Source organism: Ylistrum balloti, unplaced genomic scaffold (genome assembly GCF_031769215.1).
Source record: "Ylistrum balloti isolate Yb309-2 unplaced genomic scaffold, AGI_CSIRO_Ybal_v1 Utg370344, whole genome shotgun sequence".
NCBI lineage: Eukaryota > Metazoa > Mollusca > Bivalvia > Pectinida > Pectinidae > Ylistrum > Ylistrum balloti.
In genome coordinates, this window is record NW_026782247.1 from 1,328,509 (window position 1) to 1,347,556 (window position 19,048).

Genomic DNA, 19,048 nt, shown 5'->3' on the forward strand with positions numbered 1-19,048 from the left:
GAGGAGAAGAAAAACATACACGTGAGATTCTGATACTATATTGGTACATTTTGTTGATGGAGCCGAGGAGTGTCACGTATCCTGAAAAAAATACTTTAAAACTGTCATGTGTTTACTTGGTATTTTTGTTTCAGCTTTCAATAGAGATTGGTGAAAAGTTTAATTATCTGAAGGAAGCTGCCACAGATCTTAAGATATCAGTGGAAGATAACTACGGGTTCTTCACAACATCCCGGCCACTAGACATGGCCAACTGTTGCAACGTATCTGGTACACCCAACCTCAAATTTCAAGCAAATGTAAAGTTGATGTATTTTTCTGTCGAATGCTAAATAAAGGCTAAGGTAAAATGTATTCAATATGAAAATGAAAGAGAAAAGAATTCAAGCAAATGTGAAGTTAACGTATATTTTTCTTTCCAATGGTAATACTGCCTCGAATAAAAAGTTTAATATGAAAACGAAAGAAAAGGATTGCCAGAAATGCAACTCTGACGATGTTCAATTAAATGTCAAGTTAATTATTATTTTCAAACAAATGTCAATGTTTTTTTCTTTTTAATGTTTCTATAACTTACAGTGGAAACGACGGCTTGTATTATGACTTGACTTGGTCAATGATTATGATCCGGTAATGTAACTCCGATTTGAGCTATTTCTCATATCCCCCTCTGCCTTAAATTCTTAATTTTCTTAAATCTCCATAGAATACATTTGTCTGCTTTCAGGTTTCTTTTTCCGGTGGTTGTTGGACGGTATCACCAAAATCTCCACAGACGAAAAAGTTTGCGAATGATGCCGTTGTGCAAACGATGCGTGACAATTTTAATGCAAATCCAAGGCTTTTGTGGCAGTACTTCGGGGGTGAAGACGGCACTTCCGTTCTCTATCCACAAGCTAAAGTGTCCCCCATACCTACATTATGTAATTCCTTCGATCCCCGATTTCGGTAAGTGTTATTGATGTATTTATTGGAATTGTGGGATAAATGTGTTCGGATACTAAATGTCTGTAAAAACACGTAATGTCGTGGTGCTCGAAATCCATGTTTTTTTTCCCCAAACTTAAATAATACATCTAGACGACTTAAGTTCTTGATATGGATAAATAGAATTACAAAAGTATGTTTATACTACAAATTCATTAATTTAAAATGCTCAATAGCTGATTTTTTCATACATTTGAATTCGTTGATGAAAAGTACCTACGAAATCATTGAAAATAAGTGTCGTCGGCAAGCATTGTCCCTGTACAAGATAATAACTGTTTACTAGATATTATTTCTACACAGAAGTATCGATGTTTCAGTTAAAAATAGAAAAGAAAATACCGAAATGCCAATAGAATATATATGTCTAAACTCAATTTGAAAAAAGAAGAAGAAAATACATGGAAATTTTCGACATAAGATAATAAGACTAAGTGTTCTAGAAGAATGAGCGTCTTCTGAATCACCGACGGGACCCGCCATGTTAATTATTATCTGTAATGCCAAGTTATCAGGTAGAACAAGGTAAACACCGACGGACCCGCCATGTTAATCATTATCTGTAATGCCAAGTTATCAGGTAGAACAAGGACCCGCCATGTTAATCATTATCTGTAATGCCAAGTTATCAGGTAGAACAAGGTAAACACCGACGGACCCGCCATGTTAATCATTATCTGTAATGCCAAGTTATCAGGTAGAACAAGGTAAACACCGACGGACCCGCCGTGTTAATCATTATCTGTAATGCCAAGTTATCAGGTAGAACAAGGTAAACACCGACGGACCCGCCATGTTAATCATTATCTGTAATGCCACGTTATCAGGTAGAACAAGGTAAACACCGACGGACCCGCCGTGTTAATCATTATCTGTAATGTCATATTATCAGGTAGAACAAGGTAAACACCGACGGACCCGCCATGTTAATCATTATCTGTAATGTCATATTATCAGGTAGAACAAGGTAAACACCAACAGAAACACCAGGCATACTATCGTGCATGAAACATGTTCTGCTTTGTTTCGCACATGTACATATTTGATTTCTCGTTTCTTCCTTGAAGTAGAGCTTTTGGAGTAAGATGTTAAGAATGTCGTTATTGTATAGTGTTGTCCGTAAGTACTGTATATGAATTTTCAAATATTGATGTGTGGGTGGATTCAAACGCAATAAACGTAATAAAACTACATATTTGTAAATAATATCACTGTGTAATTGTTGTATGAATGTAGTTGTTGTTTAATTTAAGGCCGTACTATGCCGCTGCAGCTACACCTATAGCGAAAGATGTTGTCGTGTTGGTAGACACATCTACCTCAATGCATACTCCAGATAACACTGACCGTACCCGTCTCAAGCTAGCCAAGGAGGTGGCCACAATAGCCCTTCAGACACTGAATCCTAACGACAGGGTAGGCATTCATAGTGGTGATATATCTGTAATATAAAATCGGAAGTGACAGTTATAAAACTCACGTGTGGGGGGGGGATACTTGCATTTTTTAGTATAATTTGTTTATTTTCTTTACGAAATAGTTCAAAGTTCAATCTTGGTTGGACATATTAGTACATGCTAACAGTTTGATGAGATGCACATACTCACCTCGGCTGACACTCAGGGGCATATGGGTGGACTCAAAATGGGTCACATTGACTGTTTTATTGTTCAGGAATGGAAGATTTTACATAGAAAATTAAATTTTTGAGTGTAATTTATTAGGTTAGAAACCTTAGCATGGAACAGCAGTTTATGTTACGTATATTCTACATTTACATTATGTGTACATAATATGTTTTTTGGGGACTTTTTGTATGTTATGTATCATATGATAACAATAGACATTGTAAAATTAAACAAAAATATCTCCTTGTACTAAGCTCTTTATGTTCCAATCTTAACAGTGCATTCTAATTATAACTTTGATTCGAAATGTCTCGCATTTTCAGATGGCAGTTGTGTCTTTCAACCCGGAGACACCTAAACCAACTTCCGGCTGTTATGAGAATCAGCTCTCACAGTATACACCCGAGAACGAAAGATTCTTATCATCATTTATAGGTCACTTGGATGTCAATAGCGAGTCTGACGTAACAGTGGGCCTAGAAGCGGCCTTCCACTATTTCGGAAATTCATCAATGCCAACAGGAGATGAAAAACGATGTAAGAGTTTTAAAAAAGCAATCGCTGCAGTAATAGCATACTCCATACTTAATTTTCCCTTTTAAGCATTTCAGATCAGTTCATTTGAAACACAGGATTTTCTTTTAGTGGAGCGAGGTGTGAAATGTGTTTATTAGTCAAGAACACAGAAGTGCGAATATACATGCCTGAAGAACGTAGAAAAGACACACAATTGAAAATAGGACCTTTTAATAACACTTCAGTGTAAAATACATCATAAAACCCCATGAATTAAACAACATCATACAGCTGTTTCGTCCTTCTAGGATTCCTCAGTGATGCTAAGGGTCTAAAGTGTGAAACCTAGGAGGTGAAAAAAATCCAAAGCGATCTCCGGAAAATTCAAAATCTAGAAGGGGAGATAACTAGCTCCATAATTCAATAAAAAAACCCGTAATTTTTTTCGTATATACCTAATAATTTAAGAACATCAAGTAAACAGAAAAAACATTACCGTCAGGTACAAATAATTCTCCCAACTCATAACGGCCTCTTTGTAAAGCTATTATTGACCCGTGTTTAGTAAATATGTAAAATTAAAATCACGAGTTTTGAATACGCTATTATTTTGTGCCTCATCAGATTAAGTGAATTCACAATTTTCAAATTTGAAACAAACCAATAACTTTTATTTGGATTTCTTTTCTAACAGATAAAGTAATTCTAGTGCTGTCTGATGGAGCCGACTTCTTAACCGACAAGCATCCTCTCGATGTGATCCGTGACGAGAATGCCAAGCTCGGAAACCAAATCTACATCATGGTTTACGGTATAGGAAATGGTATGTAACATTATCTTAAGTATCGTACATACTAATTAGGAAACAAATCGATTATGATGGTACTTTTCATGAAGCAAAATGTTGACGATAATTTCCGAGTCATAACGGTTCTTAAAATAGTGCAGCGAGAGGAATTTTGCGGCTGGAATTTTACCTGTAACGTATTATGGACATCTAGGTCCGCATCTAGAAACAAATGTTGCGTCCTTTATAAATGTATTTAAATTTCCCGTATTTCTCAGGATACACCAGATTTAATATTTGAGTATTTAAATAAACGACAATGCTACGAGGAAAGCGAATTGTAATGCTACGAGGAAGGCGTGTTATAATCACGTTTGAGTAAATAATTCTTTCTTTCGTCTTTTGACTCTGATGTATGGGTTTATGAGTAAGTGTACAAGAATGTGGATGTGGATGTTACATTGATGATGATAATAAAGGAAATGATGACGTATTAATATATCTGAGTGTGGATATGGTGATGTATGGGTTTTTATCCTGTCTAATATGTATGTATATTTGGAAAAAAAGAGAAAAAATAGATGGTTTCGTATGAATGACTCGCTGACAAAAGTACGTGATGTGCCTACTTTAAGGCACATTTGTATTTGTTATAAAACAGCAACAGGTGACAATGGCATGCTAAACCCCTTTGTAATTTATCAAAAAGAGATATTTGTTCTCAGTTTGTTTAATATTATCATCTTTTATTGTGATGTAATATTTCTAAGTTTTTACATCAGCAGTGTGATTAATTGTTACCGTATCTGAGACTTGGCCGAATTAAGATTTTATTGCCTGTATCAGCATCCATTGAGAATGAATAATTGACGATGGACGAGAACTTGAACATATGTAAATGTGCGATACTCTTATCTTGTTCAATTTTCTGTTGTTCAATTTAGATATAGCTGACGACGCTAAAGATTTGCTTCGAGACATGTCTTTACAGACGAGAAACAATGAGACAGCGAAAGTAAGTTAATCTGTTTAAACTGACATGTTTTGATATCTTTAAAACACCTATATGTATTCGAATCTTAAAATTGGGTCAATCCATGCCAGGGTCTATTATAAAGCGCTGTGCCAATGAAATGACATGTCAGACACCTTTCGGTCTATTTTACTGTCCCAATAATAGGCCAATCTTGTCTTCTCTTATTAACAGTTGGGAGCATCAAGCAGGGATAATCAGTTGGATAAAACTTCTTAATCCTTGTGTAGGCTTCATTTAATACCAAAACTGAAAAATTGCCAAAGGAAACAGTAAGAAATGTAGGGTGAAAAAGGGGAAAGGACAATGATAACCTGTAATACAGACGTATAAAACAATTGCCTGATATCATAGAATAATCTACAAAACGTCAAGTAATATTTACTCTTTCATGGTCTCTAAATGAAGCTTTCCAACCGTACTGTATGTTTTTATCAATATTTAGGCATGGTGAAAGGGCTTTTGGATGAGTGTAAGTTTTACAATTACTGATTGTAAATATGTAAAACTGATATAAAGACTGTTATTTTGTATGCAATTTGACGTGACCATATAGCCATTTGTTGTTGGCACTATATTGTTATCATCAATTAAGCCTGAGTGGCGCCTACGTTTTTTCTAAAATGATATGGTAATTAAATTGAATTCGCTGTTGTTCTTACGATGTGAACAAAGTAATTGGTTTTCTAAATGCTTTTTGAATAGATTCTACAAAAGACACACAAGTAAAACCATGACGTAGCACATTTCAATGCAGATTTAGAATTAGATATAGACAATGACGTGCATGAATATAACGGTATCAAACAGCTGTTTCGTCCTTTGTTGAATCGCAGTGGTGACTTTATTTTGTCACACATATGAGGCAACCAAGGAAATTAAAAATTGGAAGAAATGTCAAAATATACATTGGAAGGTGGACTAATCTAGTATTTCAAGAAACGATTTATTAACATACGTCAGTCTGATTGAATTGTAATGAAAGAGGATTGCATTCGTATTCATGTCATTTGGGATCCAATTGAATCAACATATATATTATATATCCCATAGATAACACTTTTTAATCTTGTCTATTTTTTCTGATTTCAGGTTGGATTTTTCGAAATAATTGCAGTTGCAGAATCAGTCCGTTCAAAAATGGGAAGCTATTACAGCTTTTTTAAATCGTCAGCCACAGATATTGTCCTTTCTGATCCATTCATTGATACATTTTCTAGCATCGGTAAGTCGTCAGCCACTGTGTCTGATCCTTCTGATCCATTCATTCATATATTTTCTAACATCGGTAAGTCGTCAGCCACAGGGCCTGTTTTCTCTTATCCATTCATACATATATTTTCTAACATCGGTAAGTCGTCAGCCACTGTGTCTGTTCCTTCTGATCCATTCAATCATATATTTTCTAATATCGGTAAGTCGTGAGCCACTGTGTCTGTTCCTTCTGATCCATTCATTCATATATTTTCTAACATCGGTAAGTGGTCATCCACAGTGTCTGTTCCTTCTGATCCATTCATTCATATATTTTCTAACATCGGTAAGTCGTCAGCCACAGGGCCTGTTGTCTCTGATCCATTCATTCATATATTTTCTAACATCGGTAAGTCGTGAGCCACTGTGTCTGTTCCTTCTGATCCATTCATTCATATATTTTCTAACATCGGTAAGTCGTCAGCCACAGTGTCTGTTCCTTCTGATCCATTCATTCATACATATATTTTCTAACATCGGTAAGTCATATCTATATTTCGCCTTCCGTTTTCTTTTGTGACTGACGAATTTCTTCGTGCGAGTCCTTTAAATCGAACCCGGTAAAATGGAAATTCTGTCATGTTTTGATGTCAGGACCGTCTGAACTGTCCCTGCGATTATAACATTTAGCGCTAATTGCCGTCTTGTTACCGCCTACACCTAATTGTTTTTTTTTTTTTTTAAATATTATACTGTTTTGATTAAACTTATAAAGCTAGAACCATCACCCAAACTTTAGAATATGTTGTAATGGTATAGAAGTGCCAACAGAAGCGATCTAGCGATCATGAAGTCGATCATACAGCTCGGCTATTTTTCACGGTCACTATCACTCACTCAAAAAATTGTAGATTGTAAATACAATGAATGAAAAATAATTTGACTTTTTTTTTACTTTAAAGGTCTGTTGATATCCGTTTGTCTGCCAGTTTATGATAAAGTCGAACCCTCAGTCCTACTGGGAGTAGCTTGTGCTGATGTCAAACTCAGCGATTTGTTCGAAGCCGCAACCGTATTTAACGAAGGAGATTCATCATACGTCTTTATCATTGACCACAAAGGGCGTACTCTAAAGCACCCTCTGTTACGACTCTCCAGATCTGTACGAACAAGCTATACACTCCTAGATATTTCATATCTAGAGCGGGCTAACGGAGCAAAAGCTATAATAGACGCAATGAAAAGGAAAGCGATCTTATTTGCGATTTGTGATAATGCCTCGTATCCATACTCATAGGTTCGGTTCACGTAGTCTTAATAAGTTAAATTGTCTCACTGTTATAATGTTTTTGTACAAAAAGAGATGTCTGATTATTAATCCTAAACGAGATTTTCGTTCTTATTTGATTCTTCCTAAACTAAATATAACTATATTCAATGAAGCTTGTATAGTGTACTATAAAAGGCAATGTATTTCATCTGCATGATTTGATATCTATTAAATATCACATAAATGTATTATTTGCTCCAGTAAGAAAAAAATTCAAATAAAAGGCTGTGTTTAATTGTTTAATTGGACAGCTTGAATATATCAATATTCTCAAAATCTTGTTTGTAGGAGGGAAACGGGGAAACAGGATGTGTTGTCGTCAACGAGAACAATGGCTAGAGGTGTGGTATTAATGGAGGGAATCCTCACACGAACCGTCAAGTCTACATATCATTATGCACCGGTAAATACCTGATATAGGAAACAGAAACGTTTACTTTTTCATTTAATCTTGAATGTGTTACTTTGTAGTTCTGGTGTGATTAGTCATACTAATGACATCGAATGAAACCATATGCATTGTGTCAACATAATGACAAGTGAAGTGGCAATGATTAGTAAGACACTTTAACTTATTGTTTCGGAATGGTTTCGGCAAACTACCCTGGTAAGGCAATTATTTACTCATTGATATACTTTTTTTGCGTGCATGTACGTATAAACTCTCATCGAAATATCTACCGGGCGTTGGTCGGTTGCGGTTGTCTGCAGTCTGTAATAAGGTGTATGAATCTAAGCAACCAACCTATAACCAAAATATGTTGACAGAGCTAAAACTAAGATACACTTAACGATCGATGTGTGCAGATGAAAATGAATTCATATTGCAAAAAAATATTGAAGTATGTAAGAATATGAATTAAATGTTAAATCCACGATTTTGAACTTGTGAAGATATAGGACCAGGTTAGGACGACTCTGCTTTCTTTCAAAGTACCATTATGACTAGTTCGATCTCGTTGTTCCGGCTATGTGGAGTGACCAGACTCAATGTCCTGGTAACAAATTGTAGAGCACAGATAACACAATATTGACAGTAAGGGGAAATAGTTGGTTGCGAAAGGCTATATACATAGTAGTGTTTGCATGTCCAGCAACAATGTCTTTGATGAATTAATGTAATTAGAAATGAGACTTTAAACGTCATGAAACGTGCAAAAAATATATTATAATTTCAAACTTAATGGGTTGATGAAATTTGCATTATTTTGGTTTTACTGATTGAATTTCAAGTATAAAATCAAATGTTTGCAAAAAGCAATCTTTTATTACTGACTGATCGAAAACCTGGAGTCAAATATCACCTACAAGAGTTTTTTTTCGATATGCTTTTACACTGAAGATAGATGGAAGATGTTAACGATAGGTGTAAAACTGCTATATAAAGCTGTGATTTTTGTATAAATGTGTTGACATATAAGTGTATATACATATTTCAGATCCCGAACAGTGATTATTCTATTTGTGTAGTTGTTGGCGAAGACGCTACGATCGCTACACTGCCGACCCAGATTAGGGAACCGGGGAAATTTGTTTACCATCGTCGGGACATCTATGATGATCATCTGCGGAGCTGCAAGAATTTCAAAAGATTTGCAACTACCGGTATTGTATTTTATAAACAATCAACCAATTTTTAATTAGCAGCTGCCGAATGAATATCAAGTTGATTATCTGCTTTACATAATGTCTTTAATCATAAAGCACAACTGTTTTGTGCTGAAAATCCTTTGAGCTCCATGCTTGGGTAGAGTATAACACATAACAGATTTATGTTCAATGAAGTTGTTTCTATACTATGCTATATTTAACTTTTTATTGACTTCTTTTGTATTAAATATCTTTTATGTTGTTTAATAAATTGCCCTTTTGTTTGAAGAAATATGAAATGCATCATTCATAACTCTAACTAAAACAACCCTAGCATACTTCGAATTCCACAATTAAGCAAGAATCACAATTCAGTAGAAGTATTCTTGAGTCAAAGGTTTCATGTATTGGAGACAAGTCAGTTTCTTGAATTTGTTCCTTATTGAAATCTGCTAGTTGTTGAGCATCAAATAGATAACGGTAAGCTGTCAATTTACAATACCGTGCGAGTATTCTAGACAAATTTAACCTTGAACCTCAAAATTTGTATTGGTATTTCTCATGAAAGAAAAAGAAAAACAAAAAAGGTGTTGCAAAATACATAACTGCTTGAATGACTTACTTTTAAAACGTTACATGAATTAATGAAATAACTTCAAATTGATCAATTAGTGATAGCGAAACCGTGAAAGATACAATGTACATGAAACACCTAAGAATATGCTTTGTTCTGTTTTAGAACACTCGATCGTTCAGTTTAACGCCGATGCCTTTTTGGATATCAGTAAATATCTATATGAAGAAGAAAATACAAACACCGTAGACAGATATACCAAGTTTTTCAACGGAGACAGCTCCACGGCTAATCCGGGTTTTACGGTAATTGATTGGCGTTTATTACTGATAATGATGCAATATTATCATGGGATGAATAAACATATCTTTAGCTAGTTGTATTTCAGGAATTATTATGCTGCAGTTTGCAGCAAATGACATTAAATTAACTTTAAAATGGGTGAATAATCGGTCACTATTGAAAACCAAAACGAGGCATTTCTACCATGGCACATTGACCGTACCTATTTTTCAATCGTTTTCATGTTTATAAATTTTCTGATAACCTATAACTGTCGGATATCGTATAAACGTATGTTGAGATATTGAGAGTCTATTTGATACAGTATCTTTTACCAAAATTAAACAATTATTTCAATTCGACTGACCTTCGTGGCTAATGGATTTGATACCCTACTTGTTAACTTTGGGAGTTTTGTTCCCGGTTTTGTATTCATTTGACTTTTGTGTTTGAGTTTTTATGAAATCAGTTTGTGAATATCATTAGCTGGTTCTGTTTGATGTAACCGATTATGGTGAAAATAAACGGTATCAATCTACACTCGAAATTAGGACATAAACAGTTTAAACTCATTTACATTCTTTTCTGATCCACAGTCTGAGGTCATCAACTCCGTTATTGTATCTGTTAAAGCGGAGGAAATATGGAAAGCCAAATCTGAGTTAGCATTGATCTTCATTTGGAGATATTACGGAACAAATGATGGTTTCATTCGTGTTTTCCCTGGAATTCAGTTACCTCATCAGTATGATCATCAACTCAGACCTTGGTAAGATTGAGTTTGATCAGTGTTACGTAACACAAACAAAACAAACCGGAAATTTTCATTACAAGAATCAGACCTGTCCGTTATACAATGTCATTGGGTTTTTCTAGCTCTTAAAATGTTCATATTTGGGCTCCGCGAGTGTTATGCTCTGTGACACATTTAACATGCATTTGATTACATTAAAATACTCTATTGAGTTATAAGATGAATATTTTAAAAAGAAGGCAACGAAAAAAAGTTTTTCCCTTTTACACACCTAGATTTGACTAAACATCAACGTACGTCGTGCAACGTATTGTGATCCGACAATTCCATGTAAAACGACCATAATCACTTAATGGGGATTTCCGTTGTTGCTGTTTACCTCAGTTGAGAACGTGACATTACTTACTTGAATTGACCTTGATTTACACCGTCGGTGTCGTCGATGAAGCAGAAGCCGCCTTCTCTTTGAGCACACCTGGTCATATTCCCCTTGTACTTATTCAGGAGTCTCCGTGTAAATTTTTCATTCGGTCCTTTTTTGCCCTAAATGCAATAAATTTGATTTTGTTCCTGTGTTGGTACGTTCTTGATCTTTTAAACACAGATTCCTATTTTTCTATCGCAGGTGGAGGCGGACTAAATCTCAGAGAGGTACTCTGATTATGACAACACCTTACCTCGACGCTTGGGGTGCAGGATTGGTTGTGACTTTATGTCGCTCAATTTACACTGGCAGGTAGGAATTATTAACTTTTCACATTGGTATACTATGCATGGTACTATGAGACACATATCATATATATTATTATGTTATTATATATATTATTACATATTATTTTACAACATTCTTTTATCTCTACATTATCTGAATGATGAAAATTGGTAAAATAAATAGGTTTTTAAACAGGTTATACAATCCCTTCCATGGTTTTTTTTACTTTGAAATGGAAACACATATTCGCGTTATGACATTGGATTTTGCATAAAAAATAATAAAAAAAAAGCATACGCATTCAAAATTGATGATGTTCAACTCTACCTCATTATAATTTGGCAATAGAAATTTTGGAGCCCTCTGTCACTCAGAGCTCTGCTTAGTGATATTGCATATATGTAATCAGTCAATTATGTAATTAATTTTATCAAAACAATGGCATATTGATTATTATTTATAAAAAGAGTGACCAAAATCTTATTCTAAAGACTGGGTATATGATAAAGATTTTAAAAATTGTTCATACTTCACATAACCTTTTTCACATGATACAAGTAAAGAGAAGATGTCAACCCGAATGGGCTACCTTTGTGGTCATTTGATTGTGGTATTTTACTGACATCTCAAGTCTCAGGCACATACGAATCGCATCTCTTACAGTAAAACATTCGGACGATGGAAATTGATTAATGGAAGGTATCAGATGGGGATAATTAAGTACAGATTTGAAAGTTTTATTATCGTAGGAAGTATGAGGACATAAATGTAGCTGTTCATTAAAAAAGAGGGGTGCGCACTTGATATGTATTAAATTTACTGTGTGGTAGGTCTAGGGATAAAAAGAGAACCTTAAACAGGATATAGTGGGACGTTCTAGGTTAAGAGACTAAACAGTAATCTTTAATGTATTACTTTGATTACACAATTCGCTCCTTTTCTCTGTATTGTGCTCTTCTACATCCTCACTTAAACCTGACTGATATATTAGGATGCGAAAACCACATACAATGTTATATTACAGACAAGATGGGTCGCCACACACAGAACTGGATGACGTTGAAGGAGTTATCGGTAGTGACATCGGGTTATCTTATTTGTATCGAATGTTAGCCGAGACGTATCCGGAATGTAGTAACGGTCAAATGTGAGTGGACACTATCAGCTTTCTTTCATTGTTGTTTTGAATTGCACAAGCAAATCAATTTATGCTCATAGATTCGCTTAATTACTTAACATACCACATTAAATTATAAAATTTCGTTTGGAGATTTAAAGAAAACATGTTTCATCACATACTCACGTACATGCAGTTTCCCCTATGAACCTCACTACAAGGACCAAAGGACATAACTATATCTGCGATGCTGACCAATGATTAGCAGTCTTGCGCTGTAATTTTGGGATACAGCAATGATATCGGTCACCAAAATGAAATATTGCTTTTTGAAAAAAAAAAACCTTATCAAGTACCACCAAAGTTGTGCACTTATTTTCTGAAAAGGACCAGAATGAAATACCTTCAAGAAAGAATACTGTAAACACTGGAGTTATAGAGGAGTTATAATAGCGCTATTGGGTGTAATTAATCTGAAAATAGAAATTGAAAATTATAATTACTGGAGTAAAATGCAAACAATCCATGTTATTACAACAGCGAGAAGTTTGCCCTTTTGTATCACGCTTTCAGTATAACGACGAGATTTTGATCCAACGAAAAGAAATTTTTATTGTAATCCAACGTTGTTGTGGAAAATTAACGTATACATATCCAGGTTGTAAATTCACTCCATTAAATCTATTTTATGTAGATGTATGCTGGTTGACAATTCGGGTTTCATTATCATTCATCCCGATTTCGTGGATCCAAATCTTAAAGAAACGGAAAGAGAAAAGGCAGTGGAGAATATTCATATCGTACAGAAGGTATGTTGTGTTTTTACTTTAAACTTTCACTATCAGATATTTTTTGCAGTATTGTCTGACCCGCGTGCTGTTTAGTTTTCTAAATAAATAAAAGAAATCATACTCCAATGCCATTGACAGCTTCTCCTGTTTTGCTATGTGTTATTGTTAATTCAAATAATCTGTCTTAAAAATAAACATCAAAAGTAATTCAACAATACAAAAGATTTGATTATCATCTGACATTTCTGATAGGGAAGCTTTTACAGTATGTTTTAGTGAATGAATTTTAGATTTACGAAAAGCTTGAAGTCATTTATGTCTTTTCAATATGTCGCCTAACATATGTTGATTCTGACGTCACAGTGGCTTGTATTACTTGGACTGATAAACAAAGTAATTAAAGAGTTAAAGAAAAAGTTATGTGTTTGTGCTTGTAATATGACATATAAACAGCTAAAATGGAAAAATCGTACCTTATAGTTTAAGGATATTGAGTGGAATTCATCGTGCCATAAAACTCAGCAGCGAACAGACGTTTATACCAGATGTGTTTTCACAATTGCATTTTGATATTTCATGATCATATGTAAATGAAACAGCTAAATAAAAACATGTCTAAATGAGTATTTATTTTAACATGCTTTGTGCTAAGGTTCGCCGAGTTGTGGCACCAAAATGTACAGAATTTCAGTGTGTGATACATCCTGAACCCTCTAAGGTTGCTTCCAGCTCCTAACTAATAAGAGGCACAGTGAAATTTACTCACGTTTAGAGAATCACGTCCGTATTCGTAAGCAGTTTGAAGTCGAGATAGTGCTTTCATGTCAAGGCTGTTCCATCCAAGGGAGATAACTCCCATAGTTTTCACTACACTATCTATTCGAATACATATAGTCCATAAGCTAAAACATGCTATAATATAATTGTACGACATTTCATAATGAAGTTTCGTGTTCAGTAATAACTCTTTAACGTTGCTGGCCTTGATGATTGGTCTTTTCTCTTTTAATTTACAATTACTTGAGCATTTTGGTTGCATTCATTTGAAAGTTCTTTTGTCTTTAATTTCAGGAAAGTGACATCGCTAGAGATTTAATTAGCAAGTCGGTAATGAGTAAACAAAGCTGTGCGGATTTCGACAATCACAAGTTACAGTTCACATACAGGGTATGTTTTCTAATTTTAGTGTCGTCTTAATGCATTACTCGTTGATTTAATTCATTACAGTATCTGTCCTCCTCAGGTTGATGAATGCAGTAGGGAAGTTTTATGGTCGCTATAGTGATTTCATTGAGAAATAATTTATATCTTGCGATATGAAGCTTAACTTGTCGTATGCTCCTGTCTTTTGTTCGTACTTTGCCCTAATTTTTGTTTGACTGATGACGATATTGACATGTTGCGTTTTTTCTCTTTTTCTGTTAGATACAGTTGAATGATGGCGATGTGCACATCATTGGGTCCGGTTATGAGTTATGGAATGTGAAAAATACGAACGTGTTCTTGATTAGGAAACCAGTTGCAGATGTATCCGTACAGTGTTGCACGGTAACGTTCACTTTATCACGGTATCCATGAATTATATTCAAGTAAAAGTGAATGTCATAATTATCTTACAAAATGTAAGGTTCTTGAACTTAGTTTAGTAGCAAAACATTGGAAGAGCTGAAGTACTAGAAAAAGTGATTTTTCTTACAAAACCGTGAAGTTTTACGTTTTTTGTTAAAGGACATACCAATGGTATCACCGACCAGAAAGAAGTGTTCGGGCACGTTCTGTGAATGTATCTGCCATACACCTATCGCCTTTGACACGTGTTTGAATATAAACAGTAAAACGTATGTTTCTTCAGATAGCGCTGTCTATCAATTACAGCTTAATTCTTAAACACAAATAGAAATGTCAGTAGAAATCAATAAATATAACTAGATAACTTGTTCTTTTAGAAATAATAAGCATCAAGTTATCTACAAATTTACTTTTATATTATTGATTATCAAAACATTTGCAAGTTATAGCTGAATAGAATATCATTTGATCGCCTTTAAGACATCGTACATACAAATAACCTGTCTTTTATGGAGTTGTGACCACGTAAATTCTGTCTCTGTAGACAAAATAATATGTAAAACGTCCGTGCAACAGTTTGTGTTCTTATGTGCTAACCGCGTATGTCAGTGGTTTGCCATCTAAAGTAACTTCCTATGCCCGGTTTATAGACGATCAATGAGACTCACATACATGTCATTCAATTGACATTCATTTATTTCTTCAGTGGAGCCAGCTTGACATGTATTGCCAAGACACCCGATATTACATCGACCGCAAAGCCTGACGACCTGTCTGGACTCGAGGACTGTTATAACCCAATATGCTTCAACAGGACACGTGACTCGTTTGTATTGAATTGTTTTTTTCAATCTTATAACATGTACATTGATTTAGTGTTTTGAGAGCGTTCATAATTAGGGTTCCTCTTTTCCTGTTAATTAAAACAGGGACATTTACAAGAGAAAATGTATTTAGGATATCAATGGTGACCTGAATGTTATTATCACTACTTGCGTGTGTCAAATACACAACATTGAAATATTTAAATAGCTTGAAAGGAAAGAGCGCTACATGACGGCAGACTGATCTGGTTTTGTGTACCCTGAAACATGCACACAGTAAGTGTTTTTTCCCGATCTTGTAGTACTTGTTACTCGGTACCCGGATGTAGTTGGTGTGTCCGTGACGAAAATGCTCCGTTGGCAAACCCATGCTGCAGGGGGATAGATACATGTGATTTCGGAACAGTCCTTGGTGGAAAAAGTGAGTATAGCACTTAAAATATTCATAAATTGATTGTCATAATTTTGAATTGTGCAAATGTATGCTGATTTTCACATTTGCTATATTCACGAAAAACATCGAAGAAGCGGCTATCCCACGTGATAAATTTATGCCGATGACAGTTGAAGCTAGCCCACATGTATGTAAATAAACATATACTTAGTTTTTGTTGAATTGTTTGATACTGCTATATTTATAACACCTAACTAGATATAAAACAGTTACTATGATATGATTAGTTCATGCACCTACTGGAAATTAGGCTGTGGATTTTGCTGACTGTTTTTCACACGAGACCAACAAGTTGTAGAGTAAATGTCCATGAAAACTTGTCTTGCTAGGAAAAACCTATGAAACCAGTAGACACGACATCTGCCAGTCTGCTTTTATAGGACAGAACCTGTGCAATCTAGTATATAGAGATAAATAATGTGTTGATCCATCTTCAGTTGATACCGTCTTAATGTGGCTGCTGGGAGAAGAACGGACACATTTTACTCAGCTATGAATTAAAAACAAGAATGTTTATAACAGAACGGTATCCCTTTTCAAATGTTCTGTGATCTTAGCTCCAACAAGAAAGATTGTATTCCAACGGACAAGCTCTTATTATTCTTATGATAGCTTGTCGCAATAGTTTCGTTCCATTACATGTCACTCCTCTGAGCGCACCTGGCGTGAACGACATGGATGCAGTTCGTCACTTTAGGTCCGTGTCAAATTACAGGCTAGTTATAAATGGTCATTTCCGATCTGGAAAACATAATGATCAACTTTTGCCAGATTTCTTATAATAAAGAAAGATCTTAAGTTTGACCTTCAATATATTGTTCTTCCTTGTGCTCATATTGCGTCTATGGTTAGTAGTAACACCTTAACTATTGTTGCGTGCTCCTCTCTGTCCACAACAGCCCATCCAAAAATGAACCTCGATTTATATGAACCAAAGTAAGGACATCTCTTGTAAATTTAAGTCAGGATCTTCAGCTTTCCTTTCTTTAGCAATTTGTTTATTATTTTCATATTGGCTGCTTTCATTTATCATGGGTTCTGCTAGGGTTTATATATCAAATATCAATATCAAATGTCCAGTTCATTAAACAAGATACAATATATATCTGTCTCACAAAATCTTATGTCTGCAGGTAATGTGTGTCCCGACCTGATTTTGCCACCAACTACTCCCGTGACCAGTTCTCCAGGGACCCAAGAGACGACTGTTGCTTCACCGTCTGGCAGTGGAGACGTTAGTGTAACAGTAGTGGTGGGGGCGATCTTAGGATCACTTGTAGTTATTCTTTTAATTGTCATTATCGGCATGTCGTATCGTCGTCATATAGGTCGTCGCAAAGACAACCCTGCAGATGATTACTTAACAGCCCTTCCATCTGTGCGAGATGCTTCCACGGAAGGAGGGGTCGTAAATCAGCAATACGCTGGAATGAATGTACCGTTTGGGGTCGCTCAAAATCATGGCGGTGGACCGAATTTGACGCCAATGCATCACAATGCGAATCCCAATAAGTATAATACAATGCCTGGATCGTCCAGTTCATCAGGTTCAAGCGGTACACCTCAAACAGCGAGCCACGGCCATATGCCTCTAAACGCAATCCCGAGCGATCCAAAATTGTAAAGGTCTATTAATCTACCAGAGACCTTGATCAAAACATTCTATCAAATAGCCATTGCTTTACATTAACAGACATTGAATGTGATTATAAAGTCAGAACTTGGTGATATTACAAGGTACATTAATGATATTACAAGGTACATTGTTCTTGGTGATATTACAAGGTACATTGTTCTTGGTGATATTACAAGGTACATTGCTCTTGGTGATATTACAAGGTACATTGTTCTTGGTGATGTTACAAGGTACATTGTTCTTGGTGATGTTACAAGGTACATTGCTCTTGGTGATATTACAAGGTACATTGGTGATATTACAAGGTACATTGGTGATATTACAAGGTACATTGGTGATATTACATGGTACATTGTTCTTGGTGATATTACAAGGTACGACGTTCTTGGTGATATTACAAGGTACATTGGTGATATTACAAGGTACGACGTTCTTGGTGATGTTACAATGTACATTGTTCTTGGTGATATTACAAGGTTGATCTTACTCCATACTTCACAAGAGTTTCGATTGAACTATGTTTCGAGGGTAAAAAACGTTATGCCACTGGGATCAACGTTAATAAAAAAAACATCTATAGCAAATAAGTCTGAACAATGTCATTCCAGCTTGTCCTCTTCAATGTCGAATCGATGCATTCCTAAACTTTGTTTTAATATGAATGTTAACTTGTTTACTTTCTAACTTTTTACTATCATATACCATTGATTTACCTTGGTTCAATATGAATGTTTACTTCATTTATATTTTCAACATAAAGCCGATATCATTCAAATACGTTTACTGTCAATAATCATTAGTGGTAAATATACTGTCAATCATCATCAGTGGTATGTTTACTGTCAATCATCATCAGTGGTATGTTTACTGTTTACTGTCAATCATCATCAGTGGTATGTTTACTGTTTACTGTCAATCATCATCAGTGGTATGTTTACTGTCAATCATCATCAGTGGTATGTTTACTGTCAATCATCATCAGTGATATGTTTACTGTCAATCATCATCAGTGGTATGTTTACTGTCAATCATCATCAGTGGTATGTTTACTGTTTACTGTCAATCATCATCAGTGGTATGTTTACTGTTTACTGTCAATCATCATCAGTGGTATGTTTACTGTCAATCATCATCAGTGGTATGTTTACTGTCAATCATCATCAGTGATATGTTTACTGTTTACTGTCAATCATCATTAGTGGTATGTTTACTGTTTACTGTCAATCATCATCAGTGGTATGTTTACTGTTTACTGTCAATCATCATCAGT

General features: G+C 35.1%; 1 protein-coding gene across 1 annotated transcript; it reads left to right on the top strand.

Moving 5' to 3' along the window:
- The first annotated feature begins 245 nt into the window (after nucleotides 1-245).
- LOC132553663 (VWFA and cache domain-containing protein 1-like) lies at nucleotides 246-17,766 on the top strand. Its single transcript, XM_060217923.1, has 21 exons — nucleotides 246-299; nucleotides 728-948; nucleotides 2,241-2,403; nucleotides 2,939-3,152; nucleotides 3,826-3,954; nucleotides 4,863-4,933; nucleotides 6,044-6,176; nucleotides 7,108-7,388; nucleotides 7,762-7,878; nucleotides 8,915-9,080; nucleotides 9,805-9,944; nucleotides 10,518-10,690; nucleotides 11,301-11,411; nucleotides 12,412-12,534; nucleotides 13,199-13,313; nucleotides 14,367-14,462; nucleotides 14,721-14,843; nucleotides 15,024-15,133; nucleotides 15,571-15,690; nucleotides 15,991-16,109; nucleotides 17,276-17,766. Exons 1-21 carry the CDS (start codon nucleotides 246-248, stop codon nucleotides 17,764-17,766), a joined length of 3,270 nt encoding a protein of 1,089 aa, XP_060073906.1.
- Nucleotides 17,767-19,048: the final 1,282 nt, after the last annotated feature.

Coding starts and splice junctions, on each gene's coding strand:
- LOC132553663 (XM_060217923.1), top strand. CDS start 246: ATGGCCAACTGTTGCAACGTATCTGGTACACCCAACCTCAAATTTCAA. Junction 6,177..7,107: donor TGATACATTTTCTAGCATCG/GTAAGTCGTCAG, acceptor TTTACTTTAAAG/GTCTGTTGATATCCGTTTGT. Junction 12,535..13,198: donor GAATGTAGTAACGGTCAAAT/GTGAGTGGACAC, acceptor TATTTTATGTAG/ATGTATGCTGGTTGACAATT.